This window comes from Vombatus ursinus, unplaced genomic scaffold (assembly GCF_900497805.2).
Source record: "Vombatus ursinus unplaced genomic scaffold, bare-nosed wombat genome assembly UNPS02014179.1, whole genome shotgun sequence".
In the NCBI taxonomy this organism is placed as follows: Eukaryota; Metazoa; Chordata; class Mammalia; order Diprotodontia; family Vombatidae; genus Vombatus; species Vombatus ursinus.
The window spans coordinates 736919-763176 of NW_020953957.1; the positions used below are offsets into that span (position 1 = coordinate 736919).

Here is a 26258-nt window from a genome sequence, read left to right on the forward strand (position 1 = left end):
GATCAGAAAATTAACCCATTTTATTTGATGCATTGTAATTGCTCTACATTTTACCATATTATGTAGAAAATACTGAAAATACAAGCTACTTTGTAAAACCAAAGACAAACATTGAATCCAAAGATAAACTATGTTTTACACAATGGACCCTTTTCCCATAGTTAGTATTAAATTTTAAATATCTATATTTCTTTTGTTAAAATGATTATTTTACATATCCCCTAAGTACATCTGCAATACAAACATAGATCAGTAATTCTCAGAAACTACCTGTTTCTAGAGGTTTGTAAAAGGAAGAGCACAACCAGAAAAACGGGGAAAGCAAGTTTAAATCGCACACAATAACTAGCATATCAAATACATTTAATAAAGTAGGAATTTCATTGCAATATCAAGGATTCAAAGCAGAAATACTAACATTACATATAATGTACATATAATGTACTGCTACATGTAGTGAGATTATTTTTCAAGCTGAATCTGAAATCACACATTATATAAAGTTTAGCAACAAACAACCATGTAGACATGCTGCACCATCCATCAGTTTAAAAAAAAAAATCAAAAAGGAAGCAGGCTCAGGCCATTCCTGTCACTGAGAGGCAATTTCATTTCATGCCTTGTCCCCAAACAAACCATCCTAACCAATGGATTCTGCATAACAGTGATGAAATGAGATGTGTAAATTAATCACTCTGAGTGGCCGGCTGAGGACAGCCCTGACTGCTCTGACTAGAGATGAGCAGACAGACAGATGCCACTTCAGAATTGGCAGGACTGGCCCAAAATGCAGTTCTCTGTCCAGGATTCCCAGCCCAGGACTGACGGTCACTCTGTTACCCCATGAGGGTTCCTGAAGAGCCTGCAGTAGCCTCTGCCTCTACATAACACACACCACAGACAGAGGACAGCAGTTTCAACAGGACTCCCTGCTTCCTCTTGCCTTGTAGTAAGAGATGGGAGAAATGCACCTTCTGAGGGAGGGCCTGAGGCTTGGCAAGATTTCTTTAAGCTGATTTGATTTCAGGTCATTCTGACCCAGCCCAACTACTCACTAAGCTCAGTAGGTTTCCCTCATCTGGTCAAAGCTACAAGGACAGTCTAAAGCCATTTCTCAAGATAACACCCTACTCAGCAAGCACATGCAATGTAATCTTGGTCAATCTAAAATGCCAATTTGCAGCCTCAGACCGAGAATTGCTAATATGCTTAAAGCCACAACTCTAGAAACGTAATTAATATAACTGCACACGATATTGGTCATTTCTTCCTCAGTGGAGTCAGGCTTATATTTTAAATGAGATCCACTTGTTGGCTTTGAGAGGGTAGATTTTTCTGCATCTCGTCGTTTTTATGGAAAAAAACAAACACACACACACCACACACACACACACACACACACACACACACCACACGCACACACACGAATCCTGTTCCCTGGAGAACAAGGTTACAAGAACAGGAATTTCATTGAAAACAACTTGTGTACTGGGTAAGAAAATCAGCATGTGCTTGGCAATAAATAGACATGAAGTTCACACATGTTGACCAAAAAAAAAAAACAAAAATAAAAACCCCTTTTCAATACCAGGGACTGCTTAGCTATTGTGACACAGACAGTGCCAAAAAGACACCTTAATGAAATGACTAAAAAATACACACAAGCCAGACCAGCTCCTGTCAGGCCACACAAATGACCGCCTACCTGTCCCATCTCGGAAGCCCCGACTTCTCACAACGAAGAGACTCCACACACCTCCACAACTCCTCAGTGTTCACCCCGGCTCAGAGCTCACTGCCCGGGGCCCAGTGAAATCTCCTGTCTCCATCCAGCACCTCCCTGACACCATCTCTACACAGAACCAGTCCTCCCACCTCCAAATACTCTGAGGACCTGACTGTTCCTCTCCTCAATACCCTCAACTCACTTGGGCAAGGAGCTCAGGACACAAGGACAATCCCACAGCTCGAAGGTCCCCAAGAATAAACAGGCTGCTAACTGAAATCACACATTCCCTCATGACCCATGGGGCTTCAGCTCCCTCTTGATACTATTATTACTCCTACTAAGAAACCTCTTGTGAGTTCCCTGTCACCAGTGGGATCACAAAGCTCCTCCTCATGAAACGGGGACACAATGAGCTACACAACAGGCTCTTTGGTATAAACACATCAATTTTTAAGGTTTGATTCCCCCCAAACAAGCAAATATTTTACAAGGAATGTCAACTATTAGCAGGAGAGTGAGTGCCACACTGGAAAAAAAAATTCATCCTAAAAGTGATTGCACATGCTTTTAGAAAAAAATTTTTTTTAAATTTCTAATATTGCTTGGTTCTTAATCACCTGCTTCCTGAACTCTCTCACAGGAGCAAGGCAGCAAATACACAGCATGAGAGCCACATGAAAAGCAAAGTTTCTGAGGAAATTAGCTGAGGCTCAAAATCAAGCAGAGTTGCTTTTAATTCTTTTTTAATGCTGACAGGGAAACTGAGAACAATGCATTTACACAACACGCTAGCTACGGATCCTGCTCACATAAAGCTCAGTGGACTGTGGAGGGTCCACGGGGCTGAAACACTACAGTTATCATATAAGGCACTACAATAAAAGGGGGGGGGGGGTTGGGCGCGCACGGGGGGGGGGGGGGGGGGGAGGGAAGAGACACACACCAAACAGCTTCTCACCACACACACCTGTGCAAAACAATCCAAAGGTCTCCACTCCTTGCGGGTGCCTCCCTCCGCTGCTCTCTCACTCAGTGCTACGGTGATGTGCTCTAAAACTGCAATTTGTTCACAGACATTCTGACACAGATCAGTTCATTTTGGTTTAAATACAATGGAGACATCAATTCCATCCCTGGGGAACATTGGAGGGTCAGACACACACACTAAGTACAGAGTTCAAGTGTAGTCACTACACATTTTGATTACAAAGAACATTTGGGGTTAGCAGGAAAATTGTTATAGTTTTTCTAATCGATATGTACATATTTAATTATGCAAAATATTAAAACACCACCATTACAAAACTTCTAAAATATTTTTAAATTCAGTAATAAATTTTTAAAATCTGTTTTTTCTTTTTTCTTTTTTTTTCTTTCCACAATTCCAACATGCACATATTGTATAAGTCTTAATGAGAGAGCATTCCGTTCACTGCTGACATACCAAGGAAGCTACTCTTTCTGAAGTATAAAAAGCTGTCCACAACATGTCCTTTAACTTCCTCTTCAAGCAAATCACATAAAATAAAAGGCAAGGTGAGGGGGAAAAAAAATAGAGTGGGGAAAAAAACGCCCTGTGCTTCTTAGTAAAGAAATCCTGTCCTGGGAGAGATCCGGTGTCAAATGAAAATTTCAAACAAACCCCTTAAGCGCTGCTCCCCCTCCCTTACAGTCTGTGAGGCCGGGCCCACCTCCGCCAGTATCACATAATACAATTAGATCTTGGAGAGAATTCAGACAGGAAGGGTAAAACCACACAACAGCAAAGACAATAACATTAACAACAACAACAACAATAATAATAATAATAATAATCACCTTAATTTAATGGCTTTTGCAATGATAAAAGTTAAGCTGAATCACAGACTTTTAAAAAATAATTTAAAAATACACGGAACCTTTCACAATGGGTGTGGCTTTTCCCCACACTCAGTTACCAGCCAATGGCGAGCTGCCTGATCACGCGGCTTTATATCAAGCACAGAAGTAACTGAGAGCACCCCAAGAGCAACACTAAGTGATATGGAACGAGTTCTGCAGAAACAGCCACTGCCTAGTGAGGACAATCCAAGTCACCAAGACAAAACTAAAACATCAAGAGTTTAAAAACGTCCATAAAGCTAAAACGTGTACTCTATTTTAAGGGAGAATGCCTGATACAAACATACAAGTAACGTGCAAGCTGCTGCTAAAACCTACAAGGCAGACAAGCCTTTGTTCAAACAAATTTAAAATGAGAGTTTCCTCTTTCCTCACTTGTGATCAAAATTTAGTCTCCTTATATCAGCATCTTCCTCTGATCAGCAGTTACAACAATATGGCGTTAAATAAAGAGGGATCTGTCTTTAAAAGCATTTCTATAAAGCATCTAAGTCAGAGTTAAAGTATTTTCCAGGGGACAACCTTCAAACGGTCCCTCTCCCTTGGTAACAGAAGGGTTTGGCCCCCTATGCAGAAGGTGGAGAGCTGAACTCTTCAATCAGCAGAAACACTGTCAGAAAACAAAGAATTTAAAAAATAAAATAGCACAGCCTTTGGGAGACAACAACAATGCCATCAACACAGAGACAGATTCCCAGGGGATAAAAACCCAACAACCTTCCTTCTGCTTTGGCTGGCTCCCCGGACAGGGCTAGCAGGGGGCTTTAAAGTGGGGTTAAGGGAAGGGCTTGATATTCCCCACTTCCAAGACCTCTATGTCAGAAACAGAGGATAACCATGCCCTTGCCCCCATGCCCACTGACTACAAGTAAGAATACTGGCTGATCTTTGTAGGACTGAGTGGATATCCAGTATAAATTGTTGAGCCTCGAGAGGACCCAATGTAGGACTGGGTGGCAAACTGTTGCTGGTACTGGGCAGGAGCCACACTGGCCGAGGCGAGAAGGCTCGGCCCAACACTGACGGGGACCTGGTGGACCAGGGTGCTAGGATGGGTGGTATAGGCTGCAGTGTGCCTCGAGGATCCCTGGGGGGAGAAGAGATGTGCAATGGAGCTGGTGGAGCCCAGGGCCGCTGCAGAGCTGGGTGCAGCATAAGTGTACAGGTGAGGCTGGGGTGGCAGGTGCGGGTGGCCCGTGGAGTGCAGCGGACTGCCATGCTGAAAGGTGTAGGGGGCCTGGGACAGCGGGGCCACAAGCGCCTGCTGCCGTCGGGGGGCAGGGTTACTGCTTCTCTCCTGCAGGGATGGAGCTGATGACTGCTGGTTCTGGAAGGAGGAAGAAGGGTAATGAGCGATCATGCGGTCACTGTGGCTCGGGACCATCAAGGCGGCGGCAGCAAAGGCTCCTGGGAGAGCCGGCAAAGCCTTTCTGGTTCCCAAACCATCCAGCCTTCTCGGCTGAAGGCAAGCTCTTCTTTCCCCCACAGCAAACAGTCCTCCTCCTGGGATCTAACCATTACCACTGCCCCTCCCCTTCTTCTGCTCACTGCCTGCTCATCCATCATCCTGCACACTGATGAATTCGACCTGAGCACCCCTTTGCTAGCTTTTCCTTCCAGGGTCTTCTTTTCTAAATTTTCCTCTTGCTCTGTTTTCCTCTTAGACTCCTCCAATGCCTCCTCTCTGCCTGACACACACTGCCTGCTCATGCCCTCCTGTGTACTTCCTGGTTTCCTGGAGATGTCATGAACCTCCCAGCCTCCCCACTCCCCTCCACCACATATCAGCCAAGGAAGAGAACAATGAAACTATCAAACAATGAAACTATCATTTCTTGCCAACCAGAGGGTTAGATGGAAGAGGGAAGCACAGTTTTAGCATCCAGCAATAAGCAGGATGGAGGGCAGTTGCTTGGACAGCCAGAGAATTGGGTCCCTTTTTCCTTGGACCCATGTAGAGATGAAGTTAACTGTGAGCTAGAAGGAGAAGGAAAAGATCCTGGGGTGGAGCCTAGAAGCAGAAAAGCATCGGAGAACACAGAACCAGGCATTGGCCTGGACTCTACGCTCTCAAACATTATTCCTCTGGGGCAAGCAGGGGAACCTGGAGTGCAAGGCTGATCGGACGGCTGAACAGAAGAGACATGACATATGCAGATACGGCAAAGGACAAAGCAGGCCAAAGGGGACAGAGTCTGGCGGGACCTGGGATTCTCCAGGAGATAGCCTGAAGAAGAGGCCCTTAATGCTCACCTGGCTAAGATTGAGCGGCTGTGCTACATTTGCTCCCCCACGTTGTGCCCGGTACCCTGTGGGGGTGATGCAGCAGCCGGATGGCTGACCGCTCACTGAGGCAACTGGCTTGGTCTTATTGGTCAGGAGGCCTGGAAAAGGATCATGAAGGAGTTAGTCCTGGGTGGATGGCTGTTGAGGAGAGCTAATCTAATTTCATTATTACTCTCACTCCATATGCCCATAACACCAATGTATGGAGTGGGCACTATATTCAATCGAATGCTGCTTTGTAGGTTTCCTATTTCATCAAATTAACACCTGAAGGTCAAAGCCTATGTATAACTTTAATGTGCTAGGAAAAAAAGCCTTATTCCATCATAAATGCTAGAGCATCAGTTGACTGCCCTCAAAACAAGTTCTCAACACATCAGTTTTTCAATCTTTTTATCATTTTGCTTTCAAAATAAGACAACAGGCTTCTATGATCCACTTCTCATCAGTATAAAAGGATATGTGGGGCATTGGTTCAGTGAACTCTTGGCTTCCCTAAAGCTCTTGTACTTTTCCAGTGAGAATGGAATAGCACTGGCCTATAAGCCTGAAAATTTCGTCCCTTGGCTTGATATGCTGAGGCCTCACCTGCCTGCACTGGAAAGGTTTTCTGTTCCTGGATTCCAGGTCTCAAATGCCAGACAGAAATACCACAACTGATGTACTATGTAAGCTATGCTGGAAAAAGTCATATTCCATGTGGCTCTGAATCCATCACCCACCAACAGGACAGTCTACAGTAATCACTAATCATGTAACTGAGCTGGAGGCCCATACTCTCAGATACAAAGGAAATGACTACACAGAAAAAAAGTGAAATCTGTGACATAATCCTGATCGTGTCCTTTCTACACTGCTACTAAAAGCATTATCTTAAGATCTGAAGGAATCTTGGCCGATTGTAATTGTTTTTTAAAATTTCTCTATCAACTCTCTACTTCACGACTGTCCAGCTTTGGGTTCTCTGGTATAAATTTGTAATTCCAAGCCACTTTCTCCCTGTCATCCATACATCTAAGCCACCTCTCCATTGGAAGTAAGTGGATACTTCAGGGAATGCCACTCATTTTAAATATCAGTTGAAACAAAATGCTGTCAAAAACAATTCTATATATAGTGTGCTGCAAAGCCAAACATAACTGATTTTTTTTGAGGGGCTGATTTTTAGGAAAAGCTATGCTACTGCTCTACAACATTAGCACGGATAAGTGGGAGAGGCCTGTAAGGTTACTTCCAAGTAAACATAACCTAGATGGTCAGAAAGACTTTCATAGCTAGGCATTGTCCCTCTGCATCGGTCAGACACCCACCTGAGGCCTGGGTTGCCACTGTACAATCACCAAGTTGAGCTTTCAGGGGTGGCACAATGATGGTTCGTGCCCCGGGACCATCTGTCACAGCCCGGCCAGGTCCTTCTAGGAGGGGCCCTGGATTGCCCCGGATGGTAGCCAGAGTGTCTGTAGAATACGGACTGCTCAGAGATGAGTCGGAATCGGGAGAATCATTGACAGTGACATAGCTGATGACATTGGACCTTGGCTTCAGGCTGGAGCTGCAGAGGAGAGAGTTCATGAAAACTCAACTGTTCTTTCGGCAAAGCCTCCTAGCTGGTGAGCCTGCTTCAGGTCTCTAGCACTTTACAGACATCCCAAGCAAAACTAGTAATCTTCTCAAATACCACTTTTAAGTCACTCTTGAGAAGTCAAGAGTCTGTGGTGGCTGACACCCCACGGCCTGAAATCTCTACTTCCCATCACATGCAGTAAAGATCATCTCCCCGGCCTCGCTCCTCATTATTTCCCAACAGATTCTGTTCTGTGTTGGTTAAGCAATACTGTTCCACATAGCCTACGTGTTCTGTGCTCCTCTTCTCTGCTGGGCTGCTGCACAATCCACTTCTCCCCACTTGAAATGTTCTTCTCTTTTAGTCTCCCCCAATCCAAGTCAACATCTTCAAAACCCAGTTTTATCAACTGTCCCTAGCCCCACACTTCTTTTTAAGGAAGCTTTCCAGTTAAGCCCACCTGGCCGAGAGCACTCCTGTGATCTGCGTGGGGTTCTCAGTACACTAATTCATCTGAGTTTATTTATATATTAACTAAATATTGTTATTTTGTTATTGTTACCTGTTGTTATTTTCCATACATACACGCTACCTCCCCTCATTAAACTATTGGCTCTCCAAAGGCATCCTTTTCATTCTTCCCTCCACCCCCATCATGTCCAGTTGGGGTTCTAAACAAAGCAGAGGGTCAATAAATATTGGTGCTTCTTAACTTAAATATTTGGAGGTGATCCCATTTCATAGAACCCTGCCAAACTTTCTAACCAAGGTTTCCTTTTGCAAACTGGCCAGTGGAAGAAGAAAATCAGACTGGTGCTTGGTTCAGTCTCAGGTTGTCCTTGTGGAGGCTTCTCAGATTACGTCAGCCCCCGCGGCAATCCATCCATCCTTCCACTGTCTCTGACCTGCCCTACTTGTGTTCATTCTAGGAAGCAGCACAGTGTAGTGACAAGAATACCAAACTACATCTCAGAAACTAGAATCCTAGCACTGCTTCTGCTGCTTATTAGCTGTCCGACCTCAGGCAAGTCATAACACAGGCTAGTTCTTCTAACATGGAGATAAACACGCCCATCTTGCTTACCTCACAGGGCTGCTGTGAGGACTGCATAAGGTAATACATGTGAACGTGCTCATGAGACACATCAAATACTCTACAAAAGTGAAGTATTACATGTTTTGGCTCCTTCACCTCTCCTGTTTAAACTATAAAGTTCCTCATGGTGGGAACAATCCTGGCCCACCCCAGGCACTTAGGACATGGCCAGTGCACCCTGTGAGCTCAAGAAAAACTTGCTGATTTGACTTCTCTGCAAAACTGATTTAGTTGGCTGAAATGTACAATGGGACAGGAGCACTGCACAGCTGAGTCTGTTCCCAGGGCTCAGGGAGGGATCTCAGGAGCAGACTGAGCCTCAAGCGCGGTCACACTCCCCAAATGACTTTCCTCTGAGTCCTTTCTTCCCGTCACAACGCCTGCTTTCCACAGAGGCTCAGCTGAGTCACCAGTGGGGTGGGAGTCCACAGTCCGAAGCCAAGGGCAGGGACCACGTGGCCAGACAGCCTTCCACCTGCTTTACCTGCTGGGCTTATACTTGCTGTCCTCCTCCTCGTCGGTGTCACTGCGGATGGTGATGACACTCACAGGAGGGCTGGGGGTGTCTGGGATAACGATGGGCTGGGGCTGATCCTGCACAGGGACCAGGGGATTATAGGAAGAGTTGGTACGGAGTGGGCTGCTCCCAATCAGTGAATAGACTTGGGTAGGTAAGACATCCAATGTGGAGACAGTTCTGCAAGAAAAGGTCACAGGGAAAGAAAGGCCAATACTTAACCCTACAAATGAGGAATATTTTCACCAGCTTCCCTACTTTATTTTTTTCCCATTTAGAGCTGTCGTTTTTTCTTTTCTTTTATAATTAAAATGACAGATTTAACAATAAGAAAATAATTATAATGAAAACAAATACACTATTATAAACAGTTCCTAAGCAAAGGGCAATAGGTACAAGGGGAAACTCTGTTCTTTTATGAGACCTCCCAGTCAAATGGACAGATGTGAAAATAATCTCACACATTAAGAAAAAGCTGAGCCCAGAAAGAAAGAATGACAGTGACTAGGAAGCAGACACTTAAGTCATCCTGCTCTGACAGAAAGATGAACCATCCAAAATTCCCCTGACAACGTAACTACGAAACCTGACCTGCCATTAGGCAAAATACTTCACTGCAACTCCCTGAGTACTAGGCAACAAAATCCTGCCAAGCAGGCACATGGTTCTAGACATCCATGGAAACAACTTACTTGGCTGGGGCTGGCTGCTTGTTCTTCTTGGAGGGGAGGGAACCAGACTGCTGCTGCCTGACGACATGAGCAACACCAACATTGAGAGGCTGAGCTGTGGCCAGAGTCACGTGGTTCGTCAGCAGGGAGGGCTGCTGCATGAGGGTACTGTACTGGCTGCCATGTGAGTGGGCATTCCTGGGTTAACAGAAGGAAGCAAAAGAGACTGAATTCTTCAGACTTGAGGAAGACAGAATCAAAAGAAGCTAAGAGGCAAAGAAGCAGCCAAACAATGGAGGGACGGAAGGAGGGAAAGGGGTGGCGGGGGGAAGGGGGGGGGGAAGGGGGGAGGAAAAGGGGTTGCAGGGGATGGGGTGGGGACACAGAGATTGGTTTTCTCTTAAAATCTGGCCCATGGATTATTATTAGGCTTACATTCCTACTATGTCATCTTACATTTTCTGAAATTGCTGGCCAAGAAATTATTTAAAACCAACCTAGATGTTTCTTGACCCTAGGGGTCAATCTTTCCCTTATTAGCAGCTTTTTCAATGACCTTATGTCTCTACTTGATTTGAATAATATACTGTCAGGGATTTTAAAAGAAGGCTAAGTCTCTCCCTTCTCCCTTTATTCTCCCACATGCCCTATGCCACCAAAGTCCCCCACACTCTAGCGGCTCTTCTCATCCTTGAACAGTCACTCTCAAAGCAATAGCAAGACACTTGCCTCCAGTCTCCCAGCTGCTGGCTACTCCCCATGGTCTCTGGAATAACTGCTGTGGGCTGGACAGAATTGTGTAGAGCTACCCCAGGCAACTGCTGCCAAGTTGAAGGCAAGAGTATCTGCTGGGTCCCTCCAGGCCAAGCCTGCTGTAAGGAAGCACACATACAGAGATCCAAACTTGACTTATCATTGGCCCCCTCGAGAAAAATTAAATGCAAAGTTTGTTTTAAACAAAAAGTTATTTGTAGATTGTTAACTTGCAAAAATTACAAAGAAGAAAGAAGGGTCAGAGGGGCTCATGGTTTTAATTCTTATCATGAGGAAAAAGTGAAGTACTACTATCTTTTGGCCACCTATCCCAGAAGCTCTCCCCCTGGGAATTGGAGGGAAAAAAATACCTCTATGGTAAGAGTTTTGATTGTACTGCAGAGAAAAACAATCAGAGTTCATAGACACAATTCCATTGAATGCTGGGGGGTGTTATTTCTACAAAGTACCTAGGACTACATTCCTAAAAAAAGAATAGAAAAATGCTGAATCACAATGAAATTAAAAAGAATTATCAAACCTAAGTGTAAGCAGATAACATGCATCAGACCAATTCAATCCACAAAAAAAAAAAAGAGTAGGTCTATCACATCTTTTTGATTAAAAGAAAGACTTAAAAAAATGGAGATATGACATGTGAATGACCAAAGGTCAAACTATTTGGCAGAAATCCAGGCTTATGCTATCAAGCACAACCTAACTAAACACAGATATGTATAGTTGCATGATTATAGAATATGAAAATAAAAAACTGAAAAAAAAAGATATCTGTTCATAATACCAACAAGTATGCTATTTCTGCAAAAATTTTTGTCTTGACTTTTTTTTTAAAGTTCCATAAAAACTTATCACTATAGTATGTATTACTTCTGCTTTGCTAAATGCCATATTATTAATAATACACATAGCAGCAAACATGTTTACTGCATCTGCTGCTCCCAAGATTCTAGTATTTCCCGGAAAAAATGGAAGCAGATTTACACACTTCCTTTTTCAACTGATATTCTGCAGTACAATACACCTACAATGCTTGGGGGGGACAGATGGGTCTGTTTCTTGAATTTAAAACTACAAGACCATCAACACACATAGTGTTTTTAAAATATTTCTGCAAGTAACAGATCCACTTATTACAAATACTGGTTCCAAACAAGAAGCCTTCAAAGCAGAGAAACTGCAAACACGTCTGCTACCATAAGCAGAATAATGAAAAAAAAGAGAAATATGTTAAGTCACACCATGCGTCTTTCCAAAAGCCAACACCTGCACAAGACAAAGCATGTAGTTTAATACAGAGCAAGAAATAACATCCCAACGTGAGGCAGAAATCTGGCGTTCCAAGCGACGAACTGTTTTGACAGAGGAAAGACAAAAATATGCAAAGCTTAGCAAATGGCTAGTGCGAACTGAGTCAAAGCAGCAAAGAAGGAGTGTCAGCTAACACTCCAGACTTCTAAACTCCAGGTAAGCAAGTTAGAACCAGGGGCTTGAGTCAAGAAAGTTTTAAAAATTTCTGACTACCTTGCTATGTGGGCTTTATGTCACTGACGTGATTAATTTAGAGACTAGGGTTATGTTCCTTCACCAATGCTTCGAAATACTATCTAACCAAGTTGTGCACTAGTGAAAGGACAGTCCTCCCAAGAACTAATGAGTGTTTCAGGGAAGAAGAGTAGCTGACATGAGTCACAAAGAACAAATTCAAATTTGCTCTGAGCCCCAAGTGCATCATGAGGAGTTCAAAAGCCTTTCTCATCTAATTTAGGAGCTTTCCAAATAAGAGAAATGCTAGATCTCCATTAGTCAATTCCAATGCAAAAAATAAAAGTCAAGCACAAGCACAATCACTCTTTAAATGGTGATCGATCCTAAAATGTACCTTTAAGGCCCACTTTTTTCTATCATTCCCCTAATGCTACAGTTGCTACTACTCTAGACTTCCCCCCAATTCAATTTTTTTTAATTCAAATACTAGCCTAGCACATAAGTGTAAGATGCATTTTTATCTCTAGATAAAAAAAAATATCTTTACAGCCTAGCATAGATGAGGTACTTACATTTACCGTAAAATAGAGGGCATCTCATACCCTAAAAATTAGCTCACCTTTAATTTCAGCCAAAACTGAAATATGATCTAAAAGCATCTGAAGGGAACAACACCTTGAACTAGATAAGGAAGTTGTCATTGATTGATTATGGATAATTAAAGGCTAGACACTCTTTCCATGTGTTCAAAGAAGGTTAATACCAATGACTAAAGCAATAGACTAAAAAGCACTGCTGGTGTGAGTTGTAACCACAGCTTAAGCATCACCTTCCACATTTCTATGTACAGAGATGATTCAAAGAGCAAAACAAAGAGGAAAGCTAATGACTTGCCAAGAAATTCACATGCTGGCCATCCAGGGGTGCCTTGTAGCCAAGCCAAACTCAAGCCCACTTCCTTTATTCTCAAGGGTCGAAGGGCAAAGCTAGGACAGTAAACACAAGCTAGCAGAAGCTCTTCAGGGGCTTATCCCATTAGGCTGGTAAAGAACAGAAGCCAAGGGTTCTGGAATCTTTACAGAGCCACACTGAACATCAGTCAGACAGTGCTTCAGCAAGTATCAGGGAGGAAAACAATGAGACATTAAAGATGGAGCAAGAACACAGCCACAAGATGGCACATGCTTCCATGCCCTCTGCAAGGTCTAAGTTAAAAAAAAAATGAGAAAACAGAACAAAAAACAAACAGAAAAAAAAAGAAACCAAAGAAACTCCGTTAGTAACACAATCAAGTGAGGGGAATTACCAGTACAGCGGCAGTCTGTTCAACCAGCGCCGGCCGGCCGGCTGCGCAGCTCAGAGTAAAGGGCACCGCATACTGCGGTGTGATGGTGGCTACTTGAGGATGGAGAGTTGCTACCATTAGTGGTGTACAGCTTCCCTGAAACGTAGATCAGGCAGGTGAGTGAAACAAACATATGGAGGCAGGTTAACTGGGTTCAGAAAGTACTTGCCCCACCCCAGAATCATTACTGACACATATCAGCAATCTCAAATCACATAAACACATGTACCAGGCACAATCTTCCCCTTCAGTTCTCCACAGAGGTCACCCATTAGGCCAAATACCAATGGACCAAGGGGAAAAGTCTAGGAATCTTTCCTGGGATGGATTCAGAGGACTAGTTCTTTGAAACTCAGTCAATTAAGAAATCACTTAAAAAATTGTTTATTCCCTCTCTCAAAACAAGGTTTTAAGATTTTAGAATTCATGACATAGCCAAGGACCAAAATTGTATACATTTGAATCATAACAAGTTAGCTATTTATATACACATACCATAGGCCATCCTGAATTCTCAGTTGCATGTTCTATAAAAAGTATCAAGTATTTATTCTTCTTATGACCTAATGAAATCAACACACTAGGATCAGGGGAAACAGAAGGATTCTTTCTTTAAAGGAATATGAGGTTGTGATCCAGCTTCCCAGACTCAGATGACCAGGAGAACCACCTGGATATCATGTATTTTAGAATCAAAATAGCAAGTGTGTGTACTATATGCGTATCAACTATCAATCAAAAGGAAGATTCCAATTCCAGCACCAGGAGCTGGAAAAGTCCCACTCAGGTGAATTCCTACTTTCCTGGTGCCTGGTTTCTACTCTTGCAAATCTAAAAAACACACTAACAGAACCAAGCATCTCAACTACTGTCATTCACCAGAGAGGTTTGGTTTTACGTCCACTGAATTATGACCAAGAAAGACCTGCTAGTCAGAACAAAGACCATTACAAGGGACAGTTGTCAGAGGCCAGTGAAAGCCAACTCGAACTATTATTTCAGAGTTACTGGGTCTCCAGTGTGTCCTGGCTGTTTTACCTGGGTGAGAACTCCTGACTGGATCTGTAGTGGTTGAGCAGCAGGCGCCTGGGGCACAATTGGCACAGCATTATCCATCCTCACAGGGAATCCAGAATGCTTCGCAGGTGCCTGGAGTCCAGCTGCCAGGAACAATAATATGGTGAGATTGCTTTACTGAAGAGCCAGATGCTGTCCCCTCAAGCCCTAGCCCCTGCCACTTGAAGCAAAGGACTTTGAGAAAGGACCAAATTTTTAGGAGTCAAGGAAAAAAAATGGCTCTCTCCAGAACCGATTGCTGGAAGAGGTTTGCTCAAGGATCACCTGGTTTCAGTGAGCTCTAGGTCCTCCTCTAATAAAAAATAGAATGATACTTCTTCATGACATAAGAAGTATCACTGAACTCATTTCTCCATCCTCTCCCTATCAGTACAGACTAAAAATTACTCTGCAAATTATATGACCTAACCATACAATTGTGATCTAAGGATAATTAGTTCTAATAAATGTTTCTTATTCATATCTCTATCTTCTCACATCCATTTTGGTCCATCAAGGTAAAAATTTAAACTTCTTTTTCAAAATGGGACCATTTTGTTTAAACATGATTTCAATGTAAAGCAACAACATAAATATGTTTATGTTCTTTATAAATGTGTTTTACATTTACAGGAATATAAAGATGCTGCAGTTCTCTTGGCTTAGCAGCTAAGATGGCACTATTCAAAACAACAGAAAGCATATTCACCTAAGATTCAACTTCTAGGCTTTGAAGGGGGTCTTCCCTCTTATTCCAACAACAACAACAACAACAAAATCCTAGTTCAGAAATGACTCATTTTCTTTTAAAAATATCAGTACCAAAATTCAAGGGACTAATACTTGAACTTATTAGAAACACAATAAAGTTAGTTCTGTTTAAGATTTTTTTTTTCTATTTATTTTAGAAATTTAACCAGATGCCTTTGAGTCACTGCTGCAAAAGCTTTATCAACAACAGCTTGTCTAACAAGCATGCCCAACCTCTCTTGTAGGTATCACGTTGCTACGAAGAAAAGGCGGCTTTCCTTGCTTCCCAAAGCCATAGCAGCAAAACCATTTTAACCAAGGTTTCTAGGAAAGGCCTGTGGTCACATCAAGACTTCACGGACCTTTCCTACAAATGAAAATATTTCACCTGGGGAGAAGGGAAGATGAGAAAAAGGGAAAAGACTCTAGAGAGTTTTCCTTTTTTATTAGAATTAAGAAGAAGAGCAAAAAATTATCAGGAAAACATCCCTCTAACTTACCAACAACCAACCAAATGATAAAATCAAAACGAAGAGAATGTCAGCTTTGTCTACAGGTAATCATCATTTTCCTCCACTCGAGCCTCCCAGTTTTCTTTGATCAGAACGTGAGCCATTCCAATCAGAGGACTCCTCCAGTGACATTTTCTAAGTTATCAACATCTCCCAAACTCTCCTACTATTGCTACGCTGGTATGAGAGAAGAACAATCCCCAAACTTAACAGTCTTTGCTGTCTGCAGCAAATTGGTCTACCAAAATTTTCCACTTCAGCTACACCCTAATATGTTAAACTAAAGGGAGAGGCCAATCCAAAACTGTCTAAAACAAACTAAAGAAAATAAGATGGGATTAAAATGATCTTCTCAGAAATAACTTTAATACAATCTAAGATTAGAATAAAAAAAGTGCCAACCCTCCTCCCTTCTTGGGTTGCACAACCTCACCAGGCAATTAAACAATCTTCTCGTCCGTATGCCTCAAGCATATGGCTACCTGCAAATCTAGATTAATGTGGCAGCTTCCTCTAAATTGCTGACACTAGGGATATAAAATTTCAGAAAGAAAAATTCATTGAAGAAGCTCTAGCTCAGTTGTCACTTCCAGGGTAATGCTCTAAAATAAAACTGTGAGATTTTGATAGTCACCTTTGAACAAAAGCCACATCTATCTGTCCAATCTCAATAGTGCAGAAAACAGTACCCTAAAAGTCATGGGCTTCTAAATCTGACTGTGGTCACTAGAAAGGACCCTGGTTCTAAGTTAACTTATTCAGAGTTCCCAACTGCATGTAAGTTGCAAGTTGGACACCAATCAAGTACAATGATTAAATATTAGAAATCAATATGAAATTACAAGATAAGAATATTGAGATATAGCAGTACAAAAATAGTCAATCTTAAGCTCAAAAAAGACCATGAGTTACCTTCATGTGAATGAATTACTTTCATTTTTGACACTGTCTCCTACAGGAGACTGCAAGCACCAAACATGCAGGTATGACTGCTTAAGCTGACCTCTCACCAGACAACTCTTCAAACACCTGCTTTTATACTCCCTTATAAGGGGCTATACTGTATACCTATACTTCTCCATTTTCGGTTTTCCACTTCCTTTCTTATCTAGTTCTAGACACCAGAATAATCACAAGGACAGGAGAAGAGTTTGTCCAGGGGTTTATGCTCCATATACACCCCCTGAGCTTAGATGTAAGAAGCCTCTGATACAGAACAATTGTTTCTCAAGCTCCATCCACCACAGCTCAGACATTTAATAAGACCAAAACAAGACTTTTTCCTGAGTCTTCAGAAGTTATTTTTCCCTCAAGCTCCCCTATACCCTCAAAAGCTCCAACTGAGAAGCAACAGCCAATTCATGGGGCCACAGGTGTGAAAACTGTCTGAGAAGCAAAGTTTAAGATGTGGAGATAGAGAGGTGGGATGGTCGGGTAGGAAGGAAAGGAAGCAGTCCAGCAAGGCCAGTACAGGTATTATTCAATACCCAATTACTTTCATTAGGCATTACAACCCAATACATAGGGTATTTTTCTGGTATAAACCTTATACATCTGGGAAATTAGAATAGATTAGGTTAGATTTGCATTTATGGAAATTCAAATCTGCTCCTCAGCTCTTCCTCAGGCTTCTCAGTGGTATACATGGCTATTGCTCTCCTGCCATTCCAGTAATCTGTCCCACCTAGCCCTTCCTTCCTTCCTTCCCACTTCCTCTGACTGTCAGAAACCAGACAAACAAAAGAGTGACGGTCAATCAGCAACCAATATAAGGCAACAGTCAACCTTGCTTTTAAAGGGCTAGGAAGCATCTGAAAGTACTCTAAATTCTGGTCTGCTGCCTTGGAGATCTAGCCCCAGCATCCCTCTACTGAGGAACCAGGGATCGTGTTCAGAAGGTTTGTTTAAAAAAGACTTGTCAGACCACTAAACATTTGTTTTCCCTCCTTATAGAAAGAAGAGCCAGACAGGGAAGAGTTAAGGGGCTTTTCCTCAAGATTATAATACAATCACGGAAGAGGAGGAATAGAGGAGAAACAAAAATGCTTTTTTGAGACACCCTCAGACAAAGCTTCCCCCTTGCCAGCTGCCTTACTCTTCTGTTAATAATGCAGCCAGAAGCAGAAAAACGATTCACAAAGTAAGAAAATCCTAACGCCTTCTCTTGTTCCACCTCTGCATGTGGCAAGGCTTTGGGTATTTTCCTTACAGAATGCTTTTATTTTGTAATTTAAATACTGTGATTAACATTTTATCAGATAATTCTAATTTTTTTTATCTAAACATGTTTTTTCTCAACCCTGCCTCAGTTTCCTCATCTTTAAAATGAGGAGGCTAGACAAAATGTGTCTAAGGTAACTTCCAGCTCTAAACATCTATTTTAAGTTGGATTTTATTATGTTTCAGTACTTTTTACAATTTTGTAATAAAAATGAAATTTAATATATAATTCCATTTACAGTCAACTTCTTGAGGATGTGTTCTAGATCCAAAGCACCATCAGACCTTGAATGTAAGAGGAGGAGCATCTGACCAGTAGGAAGGGAGGAGGAAACAGCAGGGAACAAGACTGACTGGTGCCATGACCTGATCTCTAATCACTCTGACTGTAAGAATCGAGAATAACTAAGCTTCTAGAGGGAAGGACTAACACAAATACAAAGTGCAATAAGTTGCCTGAAGTAGGCACGGCAGAGTCCCAATCGAGTGAGACAGGGTTTTTTCCCCACATACTTTGAAAAGCAGGTGGACACACGATGAATGTCTGCTGGAATGGATCTGTCTGAGTGCAAATCTGAGTAGTTCCAGGCTGCAAGGAAACACTCTGCTGGGCAACTCCTGCAACAGGTGCTGCCGACGATGGGTACAGAGCAGACTGGTAGTTTAGCAGGGAGACATCCGAATTAGCCAGAGAGAGAGTGGCAGCTGCTGCAGTGGAACTGGATGCTAAAACACTGGCCTAAAAACACAAAGAGAAGAACTGTACAATGGAGGATGGGCCAGAGGGCACTACATCCACACACAACATTTATCCAACAGCTAAAATTTTGAAACTACAGAACTAGGATAATGATTGTCTTTGAATAACCTTTTGCCTTAAGACAAATTCTCAGTCTCAAAAATGTAGTTAAATGGTCATTCCCCCTTAAAATATATACCTCTTCTTTGGTTCCCAAACCAATCAAAAGTGGCTGTCCCAGCATCATTCCATGTAAAAAGGGGCAGGATTTGAAATGCCACAATGCTCCGTTTCATCTAAACCCCACTATCACACACAAAAATCTTCAATCAACCTTTTACTTTTAAAAATGAGTCCAATTTAAACATTAAACCTAGGCTTTCAAAAGCCCAGACTTAAACACGATTGTTTTCTTTGAATAACAAATTAAAATTATAAACTGTTAAAGTTAACTAGTAGAAACTCAATATGATCAGCTCAAAGTGAGGTTATCCTAACAAGTCATACTAACAGCCATGAGCCTAAGGCCCAGGACTACAACTAACAGTCAGCAAAAAGTTCAAGAGTTTGGTTCCATTTTCTTGATCTTTTTGTAAACTGAAAGCTCTCACAGGGCAGGGATCAGATCTGTGTAATTCTCTTTTTGAGTAGGTGCTTTACTTTTGATACAATCATGGTACCACCACAATGGAGAATTAATTCCTGATGCCATAACAAAGCTTCATCAACAAGACTACTCTACCTACCCCTGCTGCTACATCCGACCACCTTCATTTCGTCCCACTTTGCTTTACGTTTCCAAAATGATTTTGTCCAGCTCCTGGCATACCTGATTGTGCCCGGTATTGAGCTGGTTGCTAAAGGTCATAGTTAGATTTGTGCTTGTGTTGGGGGCAACATGAGTGGTGAATGGGCTCTTGATCTGTTTCACCGTATCATACATATGACCCCTCCTTTTGCAGATCTCCATATTCTGAAAGCATGACTTAACACTGCAACACAAAGATTGAAGATTCAGGACTCATCCGGAAAAACAACATATCATGCAAACACACAATGCTCACTCCTCGGTATTAATACAAAGAATGTGTTTTTTATTTATTTTTTTTTTATCATTGTGTGGGTATAAAGGGGCTTAATATACCTTTAAAAAGACATTTCTTGATTAAAAACAAAGAAAAATCAGCACCTGAACTGTAACCTCATAATTTGTAAATTAAAAGAAAAAATACACCAAAGATCCAAACCTCATGATTTGGAAATTAAAAGAAAAAATACACCAAAGATACAAATATATAAGAACTAAAGTGGTACTCAAGTCAAGAGTTTTCTTTAACTATTAGAAGGGAATGAAGTAGGCAGTACAAATTTTAACACAAACTGAAAACTATGGCTAAAATTCCCCAATGCCAAGATTACCCCAAACTCACTGATTGCTGTGTGGGAAATCCAAAAGATGAGTCATTGTCACAAATGGGTGGTTGAGGGTTTTCAGTGGAGTAATTCTCTTATCTGCATCAATTGTCAACATCTTTTTTAACAAATCAATGTACTCTCTTCGATCCGCCTTTTCTGCCAACATATCAGTTCCCTCTAAGTCTGTAGACATATTCACCTTTCCAAGAAAAATTTGGAAATGTCATTTTCAATTACATAAAACACTAATTACAGACATCAGTCACTTGCTTTTTCCCCAAAATATGGATTCCCCAATGGAGGAATATTGGAAAAATTTCTTTTACTAATGGATTCCCTAAGTATCCAAACTAAAAGAAGGTCTCCTTACTTTGTGTGAACAAAAACCTACCCCAAATTTGTCAAACAGCCAAGAAATTCTAAATGTTTAAAAACATAAAGTGTTTTTTCACTCTATTTTTCACAAAATTTAAAGACACACAAATAAGCATTCCAGATCTCCAAAACTTACTTTATTGTTTAGAAGAATCAGAATGCAGAAGAAACCTGCTCCTAAACACATTTCACAAAATATCTGAGCCCAACTAGAACAGATAATTGGAAATGATTGAGAAACAAGTATTTCTAAATATTTCTAATCTTTTGGCAAGATTTAAATGCCCTTTAATCACATATTTGAATTCATATGCAAATTTCTTTCTGCAAGCAATGAGTATATATCATGCTGCTTAAATAATACAGTCATTTCTTCTTTAGGTCTATTTATTTAGAAAGGCAACATTTAATGAGACCTGCACAATAACTCACCTGGGCCATGTCATCTAAACAGTTGAATATGTACTTCCGGGCTTCTTTTGATTTTATTCCTGTTTCTAATTCATGTTCCTCTGGTGTCTGTAAAACATGATTTGTAGAGGGGGATAAAATCCATCTGGTTGCAATGTTCACATTTTGTTTTAAATAAAGGTCAGAAAGCAAAGAAATAAGTGTGGCCACCCTGCCAATTACAGACAACAAACAAAAATGTGCAATACACAAACAGAGAAGTGAACTCAGTATCTAGCTATCCTTATAGAGATGGTTTTAAAAAAAAACAAAAACCACAAGCACACAACCCGGTGGCATAACACAGTTCCTGGCAGATGACAACATCCAGTCTTTTCTGCAGGCTGCTTGAATATAATTTATGAGACAACACCAATGGTAGAAACTAAAGGTGTTTGGTATCTAGTAAGCCAAGAAGGCAAAGCACCAGGGGTTAATCAAATCACTTCAAGGAGAGATCAAGAGAAAGAGAGAGAAAGAGAGAGAGAGAGAGAGAGAGAGAGAGAGAGAGAGAGAGAGGTAGGCCCAAGAAAAAAAAGGCGGAGATTTACTTTGAGGAAACACATAAGGCCTCAATGCTTAGTACTACCAGAAAAATACGTTGAGTTTTTGACAAGCAGAATAAACATTCCCTGATAGATGGTCATTACATAAATTATTTTAGTTCTTCATATCACCTAAGTCTTTCACAACTACTGATCCTAAACAAGCAAAATAACTTCAAATATCTGACATTTTAAAATAAATCTTTACCAATGGGCTATGGCCAAATGGACATAATATAAAATCACTTTTAAAAAGCAGTTATCAAACACTTATGTTCATTTTAACTTGCACAAGGATTTTATGCTAAAATAATGAATTCTTAGGATTTAGTGAAAGAAAATAAAAAACAGACCTTTAGTCTCCACAGGGGGTAACCCAAATTAGGATCTCTGTTGAAAAACCTGCTTGTTTTTGTTCCTGCACTCAAAAGATATTCTGCTGGCAGACCTTGTGTTTGTGAAATGTAACGAATCTGAAAACATTAAAAAAAAAAAAACCATCAAAACACTGAGGAGAATGTTTCAGGCAAAAAAAAAATTATATATATATATATATATATGTAGATTGAGAGAGAGAGAGAGAGAGAGAGAGAGAAAGTTCACATTAAAACCCTAAATTGCTAACAAATTGATGAGAAAAGGGAAAGGTATTGTAAACAAATCCTGTTCAATTTTTAAATACACAAAAACTGAGATTTACATATACATATCAACTCACACACAAGCATCATCATCCTTGTAATTCCTAAATGTTTATTTAGCATTTCCTTGTTACTGCACCTGTTAATTATCTGAAAAGACATGGGACCTAGCAATCTTGAACATAGTCTATTTATGAAGTTTTATGAACTCCCTTTTTTTCACTTACAGTCAATATTCATTTTTGTATGATTTTGAGTTCCAAATTTTTCTCCCTTCCTCCCTTCCCTCACCAAGACAGCAATCAGATATAGATTATACATGTACAATCATGTTAAACATATTTCCATATTAATAGTATGAAATAAGAATCAGAACAAAAGGGAAAAACCATGAGAAAGAAAAAAACAAAAAGCAAAAAAAGAGTGAAAATAGTATGCTTCAATCTGCATTCAGACTCCATGTTCTTTCTCTGGATGTGGATAGCATTTTCCACCATGAGTCTTTTGGATCATTATATTGCCGAGAAGAGCTAAGTCTATTATAGCTGATCATCACATAATGTGGTTGTTACTGCATATAATGGTCTCTTGGCTCTGCTCACTTCACTCAGCATCAGTCCATACCAGTCTTTCCAGGTTTTTCTGAAGTCTACCTGCTCATCATTTCTTATGGAACAATAGTATTCCATTACATTCATATACCACAACTTGTTCAGTCATTCCCCAATTGATGGGCATCCTCTCAATTTCCAATTCTTTGCCACCACCAAAAGAGCTGCTATAAATATTTTTGTACATGTGGGTTCTTTTCCTTTGTCTATGCTCTCTTTGGGAGACAGACCTAGTAGTGGTATTGCTAGATCAAAGGGTATGCACAGTTTTAGAGCCCTTTGGGCATAGTTCCCCCGGGCTCTCCAGTTGTGGACTCTCTTTGGGCATAGTTCCCCCGGGCTCTCCAGTCCACAACTCCACCAACAATGCACAAGTGTTCCAATTTTCCCACATCTCCAACATTTATCATTTTCCTTTTCTGTCATATTAGCCAATCATCTGATAGATGTGAGGTGGTACCTCAGAGTTGCTTTGATTTGCATTTCTCTAATCAATAGTGATTTAGAGCATTTTTTCATATGATTATAGATAGTTTCAATTTCTTCATCTAAAAATTGCGTGTTCATATCCTCTGACCATTTATCAATTGAGGAATGACTTGTATTCCTATAAATGACTCAGTTCTCTATATATTTGAGAAATGAGGCCTTTATCAGATATTGGCTGTAAAAATTGTTTCTCAGCTTTCTGCTTTCCTTTTAATCTTGGTTGCATTGGTTTTGTTGTGCAAAACCTTTTTATTTAATGCAATCAAAATTATCCATTTTGCATTTCATAATGTTCTCTATCTCCTGTTCGGTCATAAACTCTTCTCTATAGCTCTGACAGGTAAACTATTCCTTGCTCTCCTAAGTTGCTTATAGTATCACCCTTTATGTGTAAATTATGTACCCATTTCAATCTTATCTTGGTATAGGGTGTGAAATGTTGGTCTATGCCTAGTTTCTACCATACTATTTTCCAGTTTTCCCAGCAGTTTTTGTGAAATAGTGAGTTCTTATCCCAGAAGCTGAAGTCTTTGAGTTCATCAAACTATTAGATTACTATATTCACTGATTACTGTGTCCTGTGTACCTAACCTATTCCACTGATCCACCACTCTATTTCTTAGCCAGTACCAAATAGTTTCAATGATTGCCACTTTCTAGTTTTAGATCTGGCATGGCTAGGCCACCTTCCTTTGCATTTTATTTTTCATTAATTCCCTTGATATTCTGACCTTTGTTCTTCTAGATAAATTTTGATATTTCTTCTAGCTCCACAAAATAAGTTTTTGGTAGTTTGGTAAGGTACTCAGCCTACCCATGAGCAATTGATATTTTTCAATTGTTTAGATCTTACTTTATTTGTGTGAAAAGTGTTTTGTAATTGTGTTCATATAGTTCCTGGGTTTGTTTTGGCAGGTAGATTCCCAAGTATTTTATGTTGTCTACAGGTATTTTAGATAGAATTTCTCTATCTCTTACTGCTGGGCTTTGTTGGTAATATAGAAATGCTGATGATTTGTGTTTATTTTATATCGTGCAACTCTGCTAAAGTTGCTGATTGTTTCAAGAAGCTTTTCAGTTGATTCTCTAGAATTCTCTAAATATATCATTATATCATCTGCAAAAAGTGAATAGTTTTGTTTCCTTGTGGCCTATTCTAATTTCTTCAATTTCTTTTTCTTCTATTATTGCTAAAGCTAACATTTCTAATACAATACTGAATAATAGTGGTGATAATTAGACATCCTTGTTTCACCCCCGATCTTAACAGATAAGCTTCTAGCTTATCCCTAGTACATAAAATGCTTGCTGATAGTTTTAGATACACTGCTTATCATTTTAAGGAAAACTCCATTTATTCCTATGCTCTCTAGTGTTTTTAATAGGAATGGGTGCTATATTTTGTCAAAAGCTTTTTCTGCACCTATTGAGATAATCATATGATTTCTGTTAGTTTTGTTATTGGTATGGTCAATTATGCTGATAGTTTTCCTAAAATTGAACCAGCCCTGAATTCATAGTATAAATCCCACCTGGTCATACTGTATTGTCCTGATGATAAATTGCTGTAATCTCTTTGCTAATGTTTTATTTAAAATTTTTGCATCAATACTCATTAGGGAAATTGGTCTATAATTTTCTTTCTCTGTTTTGGTTCTTCCTGGTTTAAGTATCAGCACCACATTTGTGTCATAAAAGGAATTTGGCAGTACTCCACCTATTTTTCCAAACAGTTTATATAGTATTGGAATTAATTGTTCTTTAAATGTGAGGGAGATTCACTTAAATGCATCTCGCCCTAGAAATTTTTTCTTAGGGAATTCGCTGATGGCTTGTTCAATTTCTTTTTCTAAAATGGGATTAAGTATTTTATTTCTTCTTTTGTTAATCTCAGCAATTTAATTATTGTAAATATTCATCCATTCCATTTAGATTGTCAAATTTATTGGCATACAGTTGGGCAAAATAGCTCCTAATTATTGCTTTCATTTCCTCTTCACTAGTGGTGAATTCACCCTTTTCATTTTTTGATACTGACAATTTGGTTTTCTTTTTTTTTTTTAATCAAATTAACCAAATATTTAACTATTTTATCGGGTTTTTCAAAAAACTAGCTCTTGGTTTTATTTATTAGTTCAATAGTTTTCTTACTTTCAATTTTATTAATCTCTCCTTTGATTTTCAGAATTTCTAATTTGGTATTTGAAGGTTTTTGTTTCTTCCTAGCTTTTTTAGTTGCATTGATCTCTTTCTATATTTTATTGATGTAATCATTTAGACATATAAAATTTCCCCTAAGAACTGCTTTGGCTATATCTCATGAGTTTTGTTATGTTGTCTCATTACTATCATTCTCTTTGATGAAGTTAATGTTTTCATGATTTGTTGTTTGACCCACTCATTGTTCAGGATTAGATTATTTTGTTTCTAATTAATTTTTACTCTTTTGGGGCAGCTAGGTGGCGCAGTGGATAGAGCTCTGGCCTTGGAGTCAGGAGGACTCGAGTTCAAATCTGGCCTCACACACTTGACACTTACTAGCTGTGTGACGGTGGGCAAGTCACTTAACCCCGAATGTCCCACCAAAAAGCAAAAACAAAAAAAAAAAATTTTTAATCTTTTTTTCATGGCTCTTTATTACATGTAATTTTTATTGCATAATGATCTGGAAAGGATGCATTTAATATTTTGCCTTTCTGCATTTGATTGTGAGGGTTTTATGCCCTAACACATGGTCAATTTGTGTGTAGGTGCCACGTACCAAGGAGAAAAAAGTATATTCCTTTCTTTCCCCACTCAATTTTCTCCAGAGGTCTATCATATCTAACTTTTCCAAATTCTACTCACCTCCTTAAGTTATTTCTTGTTTATTTTGTGGTTAGATTTATCTAGTTCTGAGAGGGAGAGACTGAGGTCCCCCACTAGTACAGTTTTGCTATTTCTTACTGTACCCCACTTCTCCTCTAAAAATTTGTATGCTATACCACTTGGTGCATGTGTTTAGTATTGATATTACTTCATTACACCACCTTTTAGCAAGATGTAGTTTCCTTTCTTATCTCTTTTAATTAGATCTATTTTTGCTTTTGCTTTGTCTGAGGATCAG

General features: G+C 40.2%; 1 protein-coding gene across 2 annotated transcripts in view; it reads right to left on the minus strand.

Moving 5' to 3' along the window:
- The window catches only part of HIPK1 (homeodomain interacting protein kinase 1), a 50844-nt gene continuing 24586 nt past the window's right edge, over positions 1-26258 (minus strand). Inside the window, exons 4-16 of one of the 2 annotated variants that reach the window (XM_027860354.1) lie at positions 21765-21884; positions 20849-20935; positions 20056-20240; positions 19455-19617; positions 18400-18625; positions 14387-14508; positions 13310-13444; positions 10474-10613; positions 9766-9942; positions 9041-9253; positions 7207-7448; positions 5864-5994; positions 1-4937 (exon numbers count right to left, since the gene is read on the minus strand). In XM_027860354.1, coding sequence (XP_027716155.1) covers positions 4473-4937; positions 5864-5994; positions 7207-7448; positions 9041-9253; positions 9766-9942; positions 10474-10613; positions 13310-13444; positions 14387-14508; positions 18400-18625; positions 19455-19617; positions 20056-20240; positions 20849-20935; positions 21765-21884 — 2406 coding nt within the window. In that variant the 3' untranslated portion in view covers positions 1-4472. Of the gene's footprint in view, positions 4938-5863; positions 5995-7206; positions 7449-9040; positions 9254-9765; positions 9943-10473; positions 10617-13309; positions 13445-14386; positions 14509-18399; positions 18626-19454; positions 19618-20055; positions 20241-20848; positions 20936-21764; positions 21885-26258 lie in introns of both variants that reach the window. The other variant, XM_027860353.1, reaches the window with a different exon arrangement.